The sequence below is a fragment of the Acinonyx jubatus genome, chromosome A2, assembly GCF_027475565.1.
Source record: "Acinonyx jubatus isolate Ajub_Pintada_27869175 chromosome A2, VMU_Ajub_asm_v1.0, whole genome shotgun sequence".
Taxonomy (NCBI): domain Eukaryota; kingdom Metazoa; phylum Chordata; class Mammalia; order Carnivora; family Felidae; genus Acinonyx; species Acinonyx jubatus.
The window spans coordinates 136,604,441-136,624,742 of record NC_069383.1 but is presented as its reverse complement, the minus strand read 5'-3'; the positions used below and the strand labels follow the sequence as shown (position 1 = coordinate 136,624,742).

Here is a 20,302-nt window from a genome sequence, read left to right as displayed (position 1 = left end):
TTTGACTGCATGTTTGGATGAAGGTAGATTCCTCCTGAAAGATACAATTTTTTAGTCCCAGATACTTCTAAACAGGCATCATCATAGACTTTGTCTTTGAAGGACCTTCAGAATTCCCTAGTCCGTGAATTGCATCATGCTCATAGTGCATGCATTATTCCTGTCATCCCACATACCCATGCAGACATTAATCACCCAATCCTCTTAACTCCTGGGTAGTCACCACCGGCATTGTCATTTTATGCAGTACCCTCTTTTTTAAGGACAATATAATAGGCTCCAGAGAGATCTTCAACATCAAGATTAGAATCTGGGACCTTCATTTTATTTATTTATTTTTTCAACGTTTATTTATTTTTGGGACAGAGAGAGACAGAGCATGAACGGGGGAGGGGCAGAGAGAGAGGGAGACACAGAATCGGAAACAGGCTCCAGGCTCTGAGCCATCAGCCCAGAGCCTGACGCGGGGCTCGAACTCACAACCGCGAGATCGTGACCTGGCTGAAGTCGGACGCTTAACCGACTGCGCCACCCAGGCGCCCCTGGGACCTTCATTTTAAATACTTGTGCTCTTTCACATTTTACCTAATAATTAGTTTTAACATCCAGTCCTAAAACAGAGATCCTGCAAAATAAAATGAATAATAGTTGGTACTGAAGAATGAATAATGTAGTTGCCACGTCTGGTGTTATTGTCTGATACTATATCTGGCATTATGGTTAGTTGTTGATAATTACCTTAAAAGCACACCATTGATGTGAAATAGGGGGATGACGGTTTTATACCCAAAATTTGAAAACAAAAAATTCGCCCAACTCTTTTAGTCAATCGGAAGGAAAATTTCCATTTTCTTAACTGGCTTAAAAATTAGAAAACTCCTTTGAACAATGTTGAACAGCTTCATAATTATACACGAATAAAAGGAAAACACTGGGGATCAGCAATATGAATGCTTTTTAGCGCTTCCTTTTTCTTTTTTTCATATGTCCAGCAATAAATGCACAAAAAGGTAATTAAGTTACTGGTAGTGGAGAATGCAAAAGAATCATAAGCTGAATCCCATAGAGCTTTTTAATTAAAAAATGGAATAGTTTTAAGATGTGTTTTAGATTTGGTAGAAAAAGCATTAATTATAATATTAGGTAAAAAAATGAATACTAATATTTTTGGGTTGTTGCTGTTGGTTAAAAGTAGACCACGAGATGCAGGGTAATAACCCTGGATTCAGGTCATACTTTTAATATAAGTTCCTTGAGGGAGGCATTAATAAGCATATTTGACTAGCAACAGCACATAACATGTATATTAGTTTTGTTTTTAATTAGATTTAGACAGAATTCATTATTTTTAATGGCTTTTCATTAGTAAACAGAATCCGTTATTTGGATGTATTATGGTAAAATAAATTCAAGGTGTATGCTTATTTTCTGCAAAGAATCTCTTAGGTATTTAAAGAAATCATCGTTTGGAACACAAATCCTAGGTATTTGAAATTCCTTGCTTTTAAACGAAAGTATGATTCATATGCTCTAAAAATAGTACTTTTCTTTCTTTCTCAAGTCAGGTGTTAATAATGAACAATAATTAAATGAGATAGTTTACTTAAATTGTTGAAAAGTCTTATTGCTAAACATTTATATTGGTTCACATTGGACTTTTCAAATAATATTGCTGGACGTGGGGGGCAAAATTGAGATGTTTCTCTGGGATTTGTATTTTCTTTGAACACAATAGCTTAGTTTTGTTCCAAAATTTATGCATGTCGACCAGGTTCTGTGGGTTAAATCTGCCTTAAAAAAACACTATGAAGTGGGTCTCAGAGAGGAGCCCAGATTTACAGTATTTGCCATCATTTTCACGTGGGGAATTCTATCTACCTTAAACAGGCCAGTCGGAATTAAACTCCAATTGTGTGATTTATTCGCTTTACTGTAGAAATATGTCTTCCTGATGTCTACTGAATTGTAGCATCTCAAAATGAGAAAAATACAGTGGCTCGTTAATGGTACACCAGGGAGGTAAAAGCAGGTTTTTTTAATGCACAAATGAGCTGTAAAGTAATAATGTTCTTCTTAACTATAGTTTTTAAAGGTGAATTTCTCCAACTTTGTAACGTTTTTATATAAGCTTAAATAATGAAATATCACCCACACGTTTGCTGTGTTTTCTTCAAGCCAGTCTCTCTCTTCCTTTGGTTTTGTTCAGTGGAAATTCCTTTCATGCAAAGAGGTTATGACAACAATCCCAGTATTATCTATAAATCAATGCCCATCTCCTTTATCTGTTGGGCCATACACCTACCCCCAGATACGTAACAGTAAATCCAATAAAATTTGGATATTAACAACACTTAGATTTTATTTGGCTTCTGAGTAGTTTCATTTATATTACTTCATCTTATTTTCAGAGTAACCACAGAATGACCCTATAGACAAAGAACAGTCAGGAAACCACCGCTGGTATGTTACTGTTAACTCGCTAAACTTTATTCGGAGCTCATGACTTTTCTCACTCATTTTTATATTTTGTCTCACTTCCTAATCCAGAATCCCACAATGCATTTTTTTTGGCCGCCACTCCTTGGTCTTTGGTCTGTGACAGATTTTCAGGTTTTCCTGGGTTTTCATGACCTTGACCCTTTTGAGGAGTATCGGCCAAGTATTTCATAGAATGTTCCTCAGTTTGGATTCGTTTGATGTTTTTCTCACGACCAGACAGAGGTTATGGAATTTTAGAAAGAATCCCACAGAAGTGATGCTCCCTTCTTATCACATCTGTCAAGATGTGCATGATAGTCCGTGGTATTCCAGGTGACCTAACCTTCACCGCTTGGTTAAGGTGGGATTACCAGGCTTCTCCATGGGGAAGTTGTTATTTTTCTCTTTTCCTTTCCTGTTCTTTGAAAGCTAGGCACTAAATCCAGCTGGTGCTGGGATTAAACTCCAAGTCTGGGAGGATCAACTGTACTTTTGACTCTTGTGCTCTACAAATGGGAAGTACCAGGGCCTAGTAAACTTCTTAGCATTTCAAAGAGTGACTCCCCTAAACTGTCAAGTTCAAAGTCCTGCCCCTGGGGAGGCGAGGGCCCCTCCTCTCTCTTTGTATATCATAAAATGCCTTCATCCTCCTGCCTTAGCTCTTGGTTGGACTACACATTTGTTTCCTCCATTAGATAGTCAAGTTCTTGAGGGCTTGCTACATGTTTTTATAACACAATAGCAACGGCAAAATAGCAGCCACCATTTACTGGGTTTTTATCCACTGATTATCTCATATAATCCTCAAAACTACCCTTTATTGTGGATACCACTAATATTTCCCATTGTGTGGATGAGAAAATTGAATCACCTTCCTCTTAAGTTGCCCTGGAGACCCCCAGGGCAACTGGCAGCTCCGTTTGCTGGCCCCCATTTCTTAGCACTGTGCCTGATACTGAGCAGATGTCAGTTCAATATTTAAATGTCTCCAGTGATAAGTTGATGAAACAAGACTATTTTTCTGCCTTAGTTGACCTTCTTTGATTAGAGAACACTGTTAAAGCATAGAAAAAAGAAGAGAGCCTTAAAAATAATCATGCTTCAATAAAGGCGTTGAAAGCAAAGTTCTGTCACATTCCTTTCTTTAAAAAACTGTAATTGCATTTAGTGGGCTTGTTAAATTTGCACACGATTCCATCATGCACATCACATACCTGCAGCTTATTTTATCTCATCCCCGTTCAGGCTAATTTAACATATAAGTGATGAAAGGAAGGAGTATTTATCTCTGAGGTTGATATCCTGACTCTTGAGTCAGGGAGACTTAATAAGGTCAGCAGATAGAAGTATAAAATGAGGGGCGCCTGGGTGGCGCAGTCGGTTGAGCGTCCGACTTCAGCCAGGTCACGATCTCACGGTCCGTGAGTTCGAGCCCCGCGTCGGGCTCTGGGCTGATGGCTCAGAGCCTGGAGCCTGTTTCCGATTCTGTGTCTCCCTCTCTCTCTGCCCCTCCCCCGTTCATGCTCTGTCTCTCTCTGTCCCAAAAATAAATAAACGTTGAAAAAAAAATTTTTAAAAAAAAAGTATAAAACGAAAACCAAAATAGCACCATAGGGTCATTGGAAGACAGACAGAAGTATGCAACTCGTTAAAATCATCTTCTAATTCATAAAAAAATATGTATTAGCAATCCGCTGTAGGTAGGACCCTGTGCTAGGCATAGGAATAAAACAACACAAGACAGAGAAGGAACCTATTCCCAGAGAGTAATGAACTAATGGGGAAGACAGACACCAAGAAATAAACAACAAATTATATTAGTGATAGGATGTTCCAGGGAAAAACAGGAGCCCACTCCCAGGATAACACACAACCCTGTACGTGCCTCGTGGAAGCCTCCCTGCCAGGGGTACCTTTACACTGACATCAAACCTTTAGCCAGGAATTTAAAATGCATCCACTGAATTGATTAAAAAGAAAATATTTTTCATCACAAGTTGAGTGGGATTCCACAGCCACTGTTTGTTCCTCTTGCTGCAAATATGTTGGCAGTGTGTCTCCATTAAGGTGTGATTCCTCCAACAGCAACTGGGTGGTTCAGCCGGTGGAGAGTCCAACTCTTGATTTCAGCTCAAGTCAAAAATCTCACGGTTGTGAGATTGAGTCCCACGTCGGGCTCTGCACTGAATGTGGAACCTGCTTGGGATTCTCTCTTGCACTCTCTCTGTCCCTCCTCTGTTCATGCTCTCTTTGTCTCTCTCAAACATAACTAAATAAACATTTTTTAAAAATAACTCATTCCTACAAGACTCTTAACAGGTGAATGGCGGGTTTCTTTTGGCGACCTAACTGCCCTGTGGTTTCTACCCCTGTGCTCTACCCTGCCCCTTTTAGGAAGGTATCCTCGTACATTAGTTTGTCATGTCAGAGTTGGTGAGCTGTTGAAAATGGATCTAACTGCCAACTGCTCATTCTAAGAAAGAGTCAGTAGGGGGAAACTGAAGCGCAAATGACTTTTCCTTCTTGTTTTCGATGGGTAATGTCATCCCTGAGGGCGGAAGGCTTCTTGCTGATGGTTTTTGCCTCCAAAACTAGGTTTGAAGTTAACCACAGTCTTTATTTAGAGCCATGTTTTTTACTCAACAGCGTTTATCCCAAGTTCTGAAAAACAAAGCATTCACTCCTGTGAGATTGTACAGCTGCAAATGATTAATGATATAATTCTCAGTCCTTTATAAAGTGTCTCAACACTGAAGAGGTTTATCCAGTGTGGAATGGTAATGGTGCTTCAATGTGAGAATAGGTAATCAATACCTCCGAGCTTGGAAAAGTGTTCTGTTTCCTCCACTAATGACATAGGGGTTTTTGTAAGGCAAGGGTGTCTGGAGCATGAAGCACTCCAAAGAAAAATTAATTTAAAATCCGAAGTGGAAGATCAGTTTCAATTAAACTTGCACTTGAATGTACATTGGGTGGAAGTGTGAAAGCAAGCATGTCGTTGGCTTATATCTTCAGATTGTTACCAGTGAATAAATGGATCCCACTGGTACGAACCCTGATTATATTTTCATAGAATGCTAAATTATATTTCACCCATGTCTGGAAGGTTTTGAGAACTAACATGAATGGCAAGTACTTTTAAGAGGTCGCAGAGTACTTTTCTTTATTAGTAGGATAATGATCAGGTGTCTGTATTTACAAATGATGGCTTGCATTCTCACTTCTTCGGAGTCGTACATGTTTGGAGTTTTACTGTGCATGTTTTTCCCACCGAGTATAATTTTATCGTACTAGTGATATCCTAAAAGGCATTGCACACACACACATATGTACGATATTACAACATTAGTTTCCATAATTTGAACATATAGGCTCATGAGACACATCAACAATCACTTTATTCGCCTATAAGAATATTTAAAGAATGGATCGGAAAATTGGAGCCATTCCTTATGTCCCCTTTCCCCTCCTTTTTTCCTTCAACTGTAGTGCTGCAAGATGAAAGTGAAGTTTGGCTAGAATATATGTAAATGCACACTCTGTTCCTTTATGACTCATCATAGTCTTAGGGAATTTGACCAAGAGGTGAAACAACGGGAGTGAAAAGCCCTTGATGTGTCTTCCGTTAGTAGAAGTCCAACAGTAAAGACAATGGTGATGTTAACTTTCTCTAGAAAGCCTTATGACACTTGTAAATGATTTTGAAAAGTGCCCTGAGGTTTCTAAACCTTTGCCAAGCGGTGAGCATGTTCTTCCTGATAGTCTCTTTTATCTTACTGTTTGGGATGAGAATTCGGGAAAATGACCCAGGCATAGGAAGAAGCCAAGTTACTTGCCAGACAGCAAGAATAGGGATCATTTTTAGGGAGTCACCTCAATTGCTTTTGCAGCCATGAAGCTTCCATGACCATGAGTGAAAAGATTTTCTATGTCTCTTTTTTCACGTACCATTGTTCATATTAGCTGTAAGCTGTATAGACATAGGGAGATGGGGACATTTGTGGCCCATGGTGGATGGCAGTGGGTTGGGGACAAATGTGTAGGCTTTTATTCAGTAGTAGAGAGACTTATGGTGTCTCTGTTCCTCCATCACACAAAGCTAGGTATAGAATGAGGTGTGAAAATACTGGTTCATGGGTGGATTGGTCTCTTAAAATCACTTTGGCTGTTTGTCCTCTTCTATCTGATACGTGAAGAAATTTGAAGCTATAAAACCTAGGTTGGAATCCATGTATGTATGTATGTATACACATTATACTTTACTGATTGGGAAACCTAAAAATTATAAAACTTAAACTTATTTTATATCTGATTCTCAAGAACAGATGTATCTTCATCTTTCTAGCAAAAGACGTGTCCATTCAACAGGCCACTCCTGCTTTATCGTGTCTAGAAGGGCAAAGGCCAGGAACAGAACAGTCTCAGATACTTGTTTAATTGTTTGATATCAACTTAATAGATATCACACACACCCCCCCCCACAGATCATTTCATGTCCAAGTATAGCAGAGAGGCAGGTGCAGTATGTTTTCTCTGCCTGTGCCTGATTGATACCCAGTAGGATTCGGCATTATAGTTGCATTGTATTTTATTCCTGCTGCGTGTATCCCCAAGAAGCCTGTCTTTATATGAGTGCTGCGTTCAGTCTGAAGGCACCTTTATACACCCATCTCCTAGGCCGGAGAGGGATTCGGAAGGAGAGGGAGTACCTGAATGTGCAAGTTTACATCAGGCCAAACCAAAAAATCTTTCACAAATAACCTAAAAACCCTGCCTCATTGCCTCTTTGTAGTGACTCTCATCCCATGTTACACTGCTTTTGATTTTTGATTTTTCCCTTTTCCAGTTCACAAACTCCTGGGAGCTAAGAAGAAAGTTGTGTTTGTTACACTGTTGGTGATAGCAAAATATGCTAAACTGATTAAGGTGTTTTCTTGTGAATCAATGCTTTGCTTATTTTGGGAAACTTATTTAAATTTTCTTAAAAATGTGAATGACTCTGACAGCCCGTCTGCTCAACTTCCTTAATCTGGTTACAGAGAAAGTTAGCAAATGTTTGATTACAGATCAAACAAAACAAAACTATATTAAGGGACATATCCTTTCTTAAATCTTCTCACCCCATCAACCAAGTGGCTTGGATCCATAGTTTCCACTGGACTGACATCTTTGGAGTGGGCACATGGGGGAAAATGTACCTTCGGAGACATCATGCTTAGCTTCCTACTTCCTGTTCATTCCATCCTTGATCCTTGAACCATGAGGATTGAAGTATCGTTTTCTTTTAACAGGTGCCTATGGTCCCGAGCACTGGGTCACATCAAGCGTTAGCTGCAGGGGCCGTCATCAGTCTCCCATAGACATTTTAGACCAGCATGCACAGGTTGGCGAAGAGTACCAGGAGCTACAACTCGATGGCTTTGACAATGAGTCTTCAAACAAAACCTGGATGAAAAACACAGGGAAAACAGGTAGAGTCTGTCTTTTTTTTTTACTAGTCCACAAAACACTGTGAAATATTTTTGGATGTCTCTAGTATTTACCTTACCTATGACTTGCTCCTTAGGTAGTGCATGTTGCTATAGGGGACATAGAGCTGAATGAGAGCTTTGGGATCAGCTCTTGGTGTGAGAACCAGCCACTTGCTCTACTAGCTGTGTGATTTTGGGCAAATTACTTAACCACTCTCTGTGCCTCAGATTTTAGAAGTATAATAAAGGTACATAATAAAATACTGTCAACCTCATAAAGTCATAAGGATTACGTGAATCAACATTTGTAAAGTGTATAGAACGGACTTTCAGAAATCTGCTCTATCCGTGATGATGGCCACTAGCCACATGTGGCTTTTTAAATTTAACTATTAATTAATTAAAAGCAAATAAGATTAAAGTTCACTCCGTCTGTTGTAATAGCCACATATCTTTTTTTTTTCCCCCTGAGTTCATTAGGTTGTCCATGTTCAGTGTTTGAAAGCAGAGGACACATATTCAGATCTTTGTGGGGTTTTTTTGTGGGGAGAATTTTATTTATTTTTGACTTTTATTTATTGTATTTATTGTTTATTTTTTGACTTATTTTTTATTTTATTATTTATTTTTTTTACTTTTATTTTTCCAGCTTTATTGAGAAGTAATTGACTTATTACATTATATAGGTTTAATGTATACAATGTGATGATTTGATACATGCATATATTGCCAGGTGATTACTGTAATTAGGTTCATTAATATTCCTATCACCTCACATTGTCCCTTCTTTCCTTCCCTCCCTCCCTCCTTCCTTTCTCCCACCCTTCTTCCCTCCCTCCCTTCCTTCCTTTTTTCTTTCCTTCTCTCCTTCCCTCCTTCTCTCTTTCCTTCTTTCCTCCTTTCCTCCTTCCTTCCTTCCTTCCTTCCTTCCTTCCTTCCTTCCTTCCTTCCTTCTTTCCAGTGAGAATATTTAAGACCTACTTTCCTAGAAACTGTGAAATACACAATATAGTACTGTTGACCTTAGTCACCATGATATATATCCCCAGGCTTAAAGTGGAAGTTTATACCCTTTGACCACATCTTCCCATTTACCACATCTTCAGCCCCTGGCAACCACCATTCTACTGTTTCTCTAAGTTCAACTTTTTTAGATTCCGTATATAATTGAGAACATACAGTATTTGTCTTCCTCTGACTTACTTGACTGAGTATAGTGCCCTTGAGGTCCATCCATATTCTCATAAAAGGCAGGATTTCATTCTTTTATATGGATAGTATTCCATTGTGTGTGCACGCGCGCGCGTGTGTAACATTTTATTTAATCATTCATCTATTGATGGACACTTAGGTTGTTTCCATGTTTTGGCTATTGTAAATAATGCTGCAATGAACATGGGGGTACGTATATATTTTCAAGATAATGATTTCATTTCCTTTAGATACATACCCAGAAGTAGAATTGCTGGGTCATTGGGTAGTTGTATCTTTAGTATTTTGAGGAACTGCCATATTCTTTTCTATAGCAGCTGCACCAATTTACATTCCAATCAAGAGTGCACAAGGGGTCCCTTTTCTGTGCATCCTCATCAATACTTTTTATCTCTTGTCGTCTTGATAATAGGCATTCTAACAAGTGTGAGGTGACATCTCATTGTCGTTTTGATTTGCATTTCCCTGATAATAAGTGATGCTCAGCCCTTTCCATATACCTCTTGGCCCTTTGTGTATCTTTGGAAAAATGCTTATGGTCTTTTGCCAAGTTTTAACCAGGGCTATTTAGTTGTTTGGTTTTTTGGATTATTTTCAGTGGGTTTTGGTTATTGTTTTTTGTTTTCGTAGTTGTTGTTTGCTATTAATGAGTTACATGAGTTCATTATGTATCTTGGGTATGGAAATCTTTATCACATGTGTAGTTTGTGGATTTTTTTTCATATTCATTGGATTGCCTTTTCATTTTTTTAATTATTTCTTTTGCGTGGAGAAAGAAGCTTTTTAGTTCAATGTGATGTCACTTCTTTATTTTTGCTTTTGTGGTTTGTGCTTTTGGTGTTATGTCCAGAAAATCATCCCTTAGATCGCTAAGACCAATGTCTGGGAGCTTTCTCCTCATATTTTCTTCCCGAAATTTTATGGTTTCAGGTCTTAGATTTATGTCTTTATTTCATTTCAAGTTACTTTTTGTGAGTGATGTAAGGTAGGAGCCCACCTTCATTCTTTTGCATATGAACCTTTAGTTTCCCCAGCACCATTTATTGAAGAGATCCATTCCCTTTGAGTGTTCTTGGCTCTCATGTCAAATATTAGTTGATCGTATATTGTATATGTGTGGACTTATTTCTGGGTTCTAGATTCTGTTCATTGGTCTATGTGTCTGTTTGTATGCCTGTTTCATACTGTTTTGATTACTATAGCTTTGTAGCATAGTTTGAATTTGAAGATCATGGGTAGTATTGTGCTAGCCACATTTCAAATACTTAGTAGCCACATATGGGCAGCAGTTACCATGCTAAGGCAACACAGATAGAGTGTGTGCTATCACTGCAGAAAGTTCTCTTGGGCAGCTCTGTGCCGAATGCACAAATGGAAATAAAGTTCTTACCTTCCTTGGGTTTTGGCTGTGTTAATATTTCCTATTGTATTAGAGCACAGAGGAACACTTTCTCGTTCTTGTGTATATCAGGTCAGCAACTCTAGTCTCCTGCTTCATTTTAACACAATCACCCTCACTTGTCATTTGAAATTTATGAATATGAAACATTCTATTTTCGCCATTGCTTATGCAAGGAGCTATCTCCCTCTTAATCACTATTGTGCCATTATCAGTTTTAGATTGTCCATGGAATTAGAGAACGCTTTGCTGTGCCCCACTGCCTGATCTGAAAAATAAACACAGGGCTATTATATTACATCTCTACCTCATGCTACCTGGGATTCTGTTGGTACTAAATACATTTTTCATATCTTATTTTTGAACTCTTATAACTCTCAATGATTAAAACAAACTCTCTCTCTCTCTTTCTTCCTTCTTTTTGAAATGATCCCTTTGTAACCAAGGATATCACTACAAACCACTCTTAGTAATCCCTTTCAAGAGCCTTGGCTGGCCAGAGCCCTAGTGCTAAGCTAAAATGACTTCACTGTCAGCCCTTTTTGACCCACAATAAGAATGAAACCAGAGTTGTCTTTTCTTTTAACCTAAGTGGCTGTATGTACAACTTGGGGAGGATTCATTTTCTTTCTCCAAATCAGCATTTGTCTGAGATTATTCATGGCTGATGGTTTGGGGTTGGCCTCATTTGTTCGTAAATTGCTTCTCAATTGTCAGCACAGTGATTCCTGGCTTTGGGCTCTTTTTCATAATGTTCTCATAATCGGTGGTCCTCTTGCCTTAGAGTAGGTAGGCTACCCTCTCTTGCACCTGAGTCATCCATTTGCATAGCTGCTCAGGAAACATGTGGGACTGGTAATGTTATCTGTACACATGCTTTTTCACCCCCATTTCTCTCCTCCAATGTAGACAATATATATTTTTTGTTACAATTCAGAATTTCTCTATCCGTGGTCCTGCTTTGTATTTCAAGCATGAGTAACCTTTGGAGAACCGTGATGGGAATATTAACTCTTCCGACCATCTGAATGTGGTGGACGGGAGCGTTGCCATACTAGGTGTTATCAGCTGTTGGCATGGAGTGACACCTCGGCGCCACATTCCGGAAACCTGCCAAAGGCAATTCGCTGGGCTCTCTGATACGGTTTTCTACTTGACTCGCAACGTTTGACAGCCTTCTGCGAAGATAACACGTTTCAGTGACAGCCTTCAGCTTGGTATCACCAATGACAGGTTTTAGATGAGTGTGGGGTTCACTCAATGCACGTTGATTCATGACCTTGGTCTTCCAGAAGCTGATTATCAATCTCTGTCACTGTGCTGACTTCCTAGAGTCATCAACAACTTGTTGTAGATCCATGAGTGCGCGCGCCTGAATTTAGAGCGCAGCCATCCACATACGAGCACGTCTGTCTCAGAGAGTCTAGAAGAAGCATGTCTTTCTGAGAAGCAGAAATAAATCCCCATTACTTCTCACTCTGTACTTACTACTGTAAAATTCATGACATCATCCTCGATTGGCCATATTTCAAATAATCTTAAGATGATTCCATAGGGCTGGTTTTTAAAAAGTGACAACCACGTCTAGGCAATGTTAAACAAGAACATGGAATTGTTTCTCTGTTCTCTTAAGTTTCAGTTTATGGTGGTTTAGGAACAGGGGTGCAGAAATCTTCTTGTGTTATTGATTTTCTTTTTTCTTTGTCTTCTTTTTTTTGTTGTTGATAAGCACAAACCTAGAAACTTCTTTCATTCTGTAGTTGTTAAAATGCCAGATGAGTTCATAAATTTTCCAGTATTTTGGAGAAATGAAGATCAGTTGCTTTATTTCCCATGCACGAATCTTATAAATTCAACTGAAAAACAGTATACGTACTGTGCAGGGTGCCGTGCGCCTAAATTAAGGGCGAGTATTGACAGTATCCACTGTGAATAGTACTGATAGGTACCCCAGATAACATCAGTTTTCGAAAACACACATATCATCAGCCCTAACTAAATAGGAAGTGGACCTACAGCTAGTGGTATTCCAGCAAAGGGGTCTGGACCCCAAAAAGGAAGAGAATCCAGAGTGTGAGAAGAAAGTGGTCAGCAGAGTATAAGTACAAAGTACCAGAAACATCTGAAGATTAAATCCTTCTGCTGGTACCAAAACTCCAGGAAAGAAAGCATACATATAAAACATGCCATAGGAAAGTCTCCCAAATTCACTTCTGGTTCCAGAAGAGCTCACGGGAAGAAGAGAAAGGCCTTCCCCTGTTTGGTGACCTGAAACCTGCAGAGCCCAAGACCCCAGGTAAAGGCCCAGGGAAGAAGCCGAGAATCAAAGAAAAAGTAGAGAAACAATGACATTCTTCATTGGGGAAAAAGGACTCTCAAAAATGAGAGGCCAAGATCTTCACTACTCCTAGTAAATCTGTAAGAAAAGCTCCCCATACCCCCAAACTGTGGCCTAGAAAACCTAAAATTCCCTAGTCAACCTAAAATTAGAGAGTCAACCAGAAGGAAACATCTAAACTCCCTAAGGAGCTTTAAAAATGCCCAGGTCCTGACCCCTGTTGCAACCTTCTCCAAAAGTGAGCCCCGGACTTAAATATTTTTTAAAAGCTTCAACAAGTTTTATGGATGTATGTTCATGGGTGTAAGAACTTGTAGTTAGAAGTAAATCATTTGTTCTTCTATGTACTTGGTAATGTAACGGGGAAAATGGAACGCTTCTCTACAGTTGTTTTTTATTATTAAACTGCAGCATTTGCTTCTGAGTGAATTACTGGCATTCCAAAAAAATTGTTAAAAATAAAAAACAGGGGCACCTGGGTGGCTCAGTCGGTTAAGCCTCCAACTTCGGCTCAGGTCATGATCTCACAGTTCGTGGGTTCGAGCCCTGTGTCAGACTCTGCTGACAGCTCAGAGTCTGGAGCCTGCTTCGGATTCTGTGTCTCCCTGTCTCTCTCTCTCTCTCTCTCTCTCTCTCTGCCCCTTCCCTGCTTGTGCCCTGTCTCTCTTTCTTTCTCAAAAATAAATAAACATTAAAAAAATTTTTTTAAATAATAAAAATTAAAAAATAAAAAACAAAAACATGGATGTCATTTTACTACAGTTTTGCAAGCTGTTACCATTTTGGGGAACTGGACAAAGGGGACACAGGACCACTGTATTATTTTTTACAACTGCACGTGAATCTATAATTATCAGAAAAATTATAAGCTTCATGAAAGAAAAGCCCCCCCATAAGCCACATGGTCTTTCTTTGTTTTACTTGTTCATTTTATACATACCTTGAATACCTAGATGAAGAAAAAATGTCTTTTTCCTTCATCATTAATTTTTAACCAACACATGTTTTTTTTTTTTTATTCCCCAGAAGTCTTTTTTTGAATTTAGTTCTTCCACAAAATAAATTCAGGAGAGAGAATTTATTTTTTTGTGATGGAAATTTACAGGTCACTTACCTGTAAAATAGACTGCCTTTTGGATATTAAAATATGAATATAGAAAGTTAATATTTAAAGCAGCCTATTATGTACAGACAGTAACTTTCCCATAAAACAGTTTTAATGTTCTTATGAGTCTTAACCCCCTGAGAGGGCTATATATCCAATCCAGCATAATCAATAAAGCAGGTTGGTTGTATGTAGCCCACTTCTCAAAAGTTGTCTAAAATACCTTTGCAAGACAGATAGCATCTCTCTTTTTCTTCCTGAGGAGCCATAACTGTCTATTGTGCCAGTTCTCATTTGATTTCATCTAAAGTTATTTCCCTTTCTTTCATTTTTGTAGAATGAATAGATAATGCATTCATCAAGAACATTTCAAGATAATCTTGCTGTTCCTAGTGTTAGCTTCAAGCTAAATGATCAGAATTTAACAGTTAGATGGTGCTTCTGATGTATGTTAATAAGCCACGTTCTCCTATGAATTTGAACTATTGGAATGGCTTTTTGGTGTTTCTCTACTTTTTCTTTCCTCCCACACCAAGGACAGATAGGAAAAGCATTTATCACCATGCTTTTACTTCCATTTTCCCACTTTGTATGTGTTCACTGTGTAGTTTTTATCTTTGCCCACGTTCTTTCTTATTTGTCTGGATATGCCACAGTGCCTGGCCTAGGTGGATTCAAGAAAAGGTTGTTAAGTTAAGCAAAGTAGATAGATTACAATAGCCAAAGTATGGAAGCCGCCCAAACGTCCAACGAAAGATGATTGCATAAAAAAGAGGTTGTGTGTGTGTGTGTGTGTGTGTGTGTGTGCACAACAGAATATTACTCAGCCATAAAAAAGAATGCAGTCTTGTCATTTCCAACAACACAGATAGAGCTAGTGAGTATAATGCTGAGTGAAATAAGTCAGAGAAAGACCAATCCATGTGATCTCACTCATGTGGAATCTTAGAAACAAAACAGGTGAACAAAGAAACAAAGGGACAAAACAAAAAAATGGACTCTTAACTATAGAGAACACACTGATGGTTACCATAGGAGAGGTGGGTGAGAGGTATGGGTGAAATAGGTGATGGGGATTAAGAGCACACGTATCCTGGTGAATACTAAGTAATGTATGGAAGTGTCGAATCACTATATTGTACACCTGAAACTAATACAACTGTGCGTTAACTAACCGGAATTAAAATAAAGACTTAATAAATTAAAAAAGATAAAATTTTTCCTATTTTAGAGGTCCAAATTCTTGGGTTCTTGCATCCTGTTACTATTCCGTCTTGCCTGAACTCTGGAATTCAAGTCAGAGCGATTTCACTGGGTCTGTCTTTGGTACACTACAAGTTCTGTGTCACATCCGCTCTGCTCCATTTCTTTTCTCTGAATCCCACAGTCCCAGCTCCTGTGCCATGGTGGTAGAAACTAGTTTTGGGAAAGACAGAAGCCAGTTACACACCAATTACCTGGTGGGAAGACCAGTGCTGTTTTACACAGATAGACTTGAGTAAATTTTGAATTTTGAGGGTCATTTTTGAAGCCTGCCTTTATTTTGTAGGGCACAGGACTCTGCTAGATTGACATCTGTCATATCTTGTATGAGTAAATGGTCAACTGATCTACTTTGTTCATCTAGCTCAGTTTAGCGGTGAGTTAACTGAGACCCAGGATAATCTCATGACTTGACAGCTCTTGGATGTCTGAGACTGTACCGACCTAACATGTCCCGTCTGTCTTTAGCAGATGAGTGCAGTAACCTCCCAACTTTTGTTCCTACCAACTAGTGTTGCTTCCTTCCCAGGCCTTCTTCCTTTGTAGCCAGAATAGTTTTATTTCCCAAATCTGATCGTGTCTGTCTTTCTCTCGCCCCCTCTTTCTTTCTTGGTCTCTCTCTCAGCATATCAAGGAGTTTCCATTTCTCCTGAGGGTAAAGACAGACTGCTCACTGTCCCTGACTCATTCCCTAGCCTCTGTGTCACACCCTGCTCTCTGGACACCAACCACCCTGGCTTCCTCTTACTTACTCCCATTACCACAGGGCCTTTGCATGTGCTTCTTTTCCCTTGATGTGTTCTCCTCTTGTCAGCACTTCCCAAGGTTGCTCCTTTAAGTCTCTGCTCAGGTCATTTCATCAGTCTTTGAAGATACCCACTCCCCTTCTCCTCTCTGGGGTTGGCTTCTCATCTGTTACCACTTGTCCCACTTGCTAGGTTATTTCGGGTTATTTCAGGTTATTTCTGCTATTATTTCAGTTACCAGGACCTGCCTTTCCACCAAATGTACCATCCATGGAGGCAGGAGCTAGGTCTGATTTACTTACCTTTTCTTCCCTGATAATAAGTTGGTAAATATTTGAAGAAATAAATGCTAGTGCCTACAGAGAAGTTAGAACTCTAAAACTAGAGGTCCTGTTTCTTCACTTGCAGACCAGAACATTTCCCTTTTTTGTTTGTTAGTTTTAAAGTTTATTTATTTAGTTTGAGAGAGCGCATGAGCAGGGGAGGGGCCGAGAGAGAGGCAGAGCAAGAATCCCAAGGAGGGTCCTCACTGTCAGGAGCCCAGTGCGGGGCTCGAACCCACGAACCGTGAGATCATGACCTGAGCCGAAACCAACAGCCTGCCACTTAACCTACTGAGCTATCCAGGTGCCCCAGAACATTTCCCTTTTACCAAGGGCCAAAGCATCCCCTCATGGACACCTGTATTGTGGGTGGTCTGGGGGATCCCACCATTAAGATCCAATCCTGGAAGTCTTTTCTCATTTTATAGTGTTAAACAATTGCTTGGAGGTAGTGGAGGTAAGATAGCAAACAGCTAGCTTCCCTCCCATCCATTTTTATTTATTTAACTTTTGGCGCCTACTGCTGTTTACTCAGATTTTGGTGCGAACATTTGCTTTAGCCCAGCATTATATAGACATGTTGAGCTTTATTTATACACAGTGCGTGGATGTCCTGCAAACAGTGCTGTGCATGCCAGGTACTCGGTTATTCCTTCCAGCTCGGGAGAAAATGAATCCCTTACCCGTGGTGTAACTTCCCCGTCCCCGCTCCTTGTGGACAATCTGGGATGTTGTTACACTTTGGGGAGCCTCAGACACAGGGGGAGTCTGTAAAAGCTGTGGCTCCTCTCCCTACGATAATAACCTTTATAAACAACACTTGTACAGTTCTACCATGCTGTCTTTATGCTCTCGTGTCATATAGGAATTACTGTTCTGAACATTCTTCATCTGTCATTCCTGCCATCTCCTCACATGCCTATGAAGCTGCTATTGTAGAATTCCAGTTTTACAGAATGGGAACCCGGGCACCAAGAGGTACAATGCCTTTCCCACAGTTGGGAGTGTGACAGATGATGCTTTTCAACTCAGGCTCCCCTGGCTCCAGAGTCTGGCTCCGTGTATGCACCCACGCTCAGAATTTTACTTCCTATATCAGGAGGGTGCAAGACCCTAAAGCCCATGGGTGGCTACTACCGTGGACTATAGACTCTAGGTTAAGAAACCCCAAATTTGAAGCCCCAGCTCGCTCCTTCCACTGTCTCAAACATTCTGCTGTGATTCCATCCCAGTCCATGATAGCAGCTCAACAACCAGTGGGCCTTGTTCTAGAAAGTCTACTCCCAGGGCGTCAGTTGAGCATCTGACTCTTGATTTCAGCTTACGTCATGGTCTCATGGTTTGTGAGATCAAGCCCCGCATTGAGCTCTGTGCTGACAGCGTGGAGCCTGCTTGGGATTCTCTCCCCCCCCCCCCGCCCCCCGCCCCTTCCCGGTTCGTGCGCAGTCGTGTGTGTGTGTGTGTGTGTGTGTGTGTGTGTGTGTGTGTGTGTGTGTGTGTTTGTGAACACATGTGTGTGCACGTGCTCACTCACAAATAAATTAAAAAAAAAAAAAGTCCACTCCTGTATATCTTTCCCATTTACCCCTCCTATCATAGAAGTCTCCATTCTTCAGCTGTTATTTTCTACCTTCCTAATTGTCCCCCTTATCCAGATTCAACTTACTGCTATTGTTTTAGAATTTAAAATTTCTTTTTCTTTCTTTCTTTCTCTCTTTCTTTCTTTCTTTCTTTCTTTCTTTCTTTCTATATAGTATAATCTACTTACTATTTTTCTTTTGATTGACTCTATTTTAATTAAATGAACTGATTATAAAGGAAATCTTTTTACCAACACCTTAACAGGAAGACCAGTGCCATCTGACATGGATAGACATCTGTAAACATGTATGTCTGTGATCTATGAAAATAAATCAAAATTGCCACAGTTATTAAATTCAGCATAATACTTACTCTAGGGTACAAGGGGGAAATGAATGAATATCAGGGAAGTGTGGAGAACATATCAGCACTAAACTGAGATCTTTTTTTCCCCTTGATGTGACCAAAGCATAGAAATAATCAAGAAAAGGAAATCCCTTTTTATTCTGTGTTGTAACGAATTCAAAGCATCTACTCAGCACTTACGATCTTCTCTCAAGTATTTGGGGCACACTTACCCTTGCTGTCGTCCCTGTCCTGGGTCACTTTTTATTTTGTGGGGAAGCCAGTATTGCTTTGAAATGGAAGTCTGTCTGAAAATGGAGAGTTAGCACCTGTGTGGGAGCCCCTCTGTGTTCTACATTAGCTCCATCTATATCTCTACAAAGGAGTTTGACAATAGTCTCCAGTGCATGTGTCCTTCCTGGGTTTCTGGCACTGCTTTGTTAAGGGCTTTCCAGGTGTGATCTCCTTCAGGCGTCAAAACAGCCTTGCTATGTAGGCGCTGTTACTGCCATTTGACCAGTGGTGGAAACTGAGGTGGAGAGGGGTCAGGTAACTTGCCCAAGGTCATGCTGCCGTGAAGCGTCAGAACTGGATTCCAACCTAGGTCCGTCCATCTTCTGAGCTCATGGCTCCGAAGACATTCTGTGTTTTGTAGTAAGTACTTCTGGTTTATTTTGTTTTGAAACGGCTCTGTGTCATCAGTGGTATTCCGAAAATGGTGACGTGGTAGTTTGGGGAAAGTTGTCACTTCTCACTCCTATAGGTAAACACAACTGATTATAAGCCACGTTCAGAGTTGGGGCAGGGGTGCGTGCACGTAGCATGCTGTGTGCTCTAGTGAGGACTACAGTAACATGAAAAATGAGATGAATGTTTCAGATTGTACAGTTCCCTAATTATGCTTTTAATTATTCATATAAAACAAGTAAAATGACCCCTGACAGAGACATAAATGATTTAGGTAAAATCAAATATTTATAATATGCTGTTGAGTCCCTGGGTGTATTGTAACAGATGCACTCAAAGTGCTTTGGCTTCGTTCGTTGGATGCAAAGTGGTAGGTATAGAATTGATAACAGGCTGAGGGTCATCAACAGTATTTAAGACAATACTGAGCTAATTCATATGTATTTTGGCTTTAGAACTAAAGGCGTGTGATTGGTTTAATGTATTTTGTCTTCTAAAACCTCTTACTGCATTTTAGGGGTCACCACATGACAGTCCCTGATAGTTTCTGTGTTCTTAAGGATTGAAAAACAATCAAGGGGAGAGTAAGATTCCATGGCCTGTGAAAATTATATCCACATTTTAGTTTGGATAAAGTTTTATTGGAACATAGCTTTACGCATTCATTTACGTATCGTGTGTGGCTGCCTCCGGCTACAAGGACTAGGTTGGGTTGTTGCAGCAGGGACCAGAGGCCGAACAGAGCCTTAAATAATTACTGTCTTGTCTTTCACAGAGAAAGTTTGCCAACCCCTGCTAAAACACGCCTAACATACACCAAAGTGAGACAGTGCTGTAGCATGTTAAATCAGCGCAAGAAGCACTTGCTTTCACTTTGTTTCATCTTTTAATTCGCTGTCCCACTAATTGAACATTCACTGTATATTTTTCAGAAGTTGGAGAAAAATTGTCCTTTGAATGCAATAAAAAGGGATTTATATGCGAAGGTTTCCTTTACTTGCTTTTAATGCTTCCTTTATAGAGAGAAATACTGAAACTAATTGCACTCTTTTAGAGATGGGTCATTAGTCTAGTCCCTATCTTTTATGGAGACCTAATTTTCATGCAGGATTTCTCTCTGAAGCTCGAACTAGGATCACTTTAGGAAGAAGAGACAGTGAGGATACAAGAGCTTTTCTGTGGCTTCTACAAGTTTGGCTGTTCACAAACCATGAAGTATATTGGTTGGCGTCTCACCTGTGTTTAGCACCCGATAAGTATTTGTTGAATGAATGAATGAATTCACTTTACAAAACAAACAGAAAAAGGAATGTATCACTTACAAAATAAAATCCGTTATGCATTTGGATATTAC

The 20,302-nt window shown here is 39.7% G+C and overlaps 1 protein-coding gene across 5 annotated transcripts in view; it reads left to right on the top strand.

The window, feature by feature from the left end:
• PTPRG (protein tyrosine phosphatase receptor type G) overlaps positions 1-20,302 on the top strand; it is a 709,728-nt gene that overhangs the window by 400,736 nt on the left and 288,690 nt on the right. For all 5 annotated transcript variants that reach the window (XM_027039123.2, XM_027039124.2, XM_027039122.2 and 2 more), the window contains one exon: positions 7,770-7,949. In XM_027039123.2, coding sequence (XP_026894924.1) covers positions 7,770-7,949 — 180 coding nt within the window. The remainder of the gene's footprint in view (positions 1-7,769; positions 7,950-20,302) is intronic.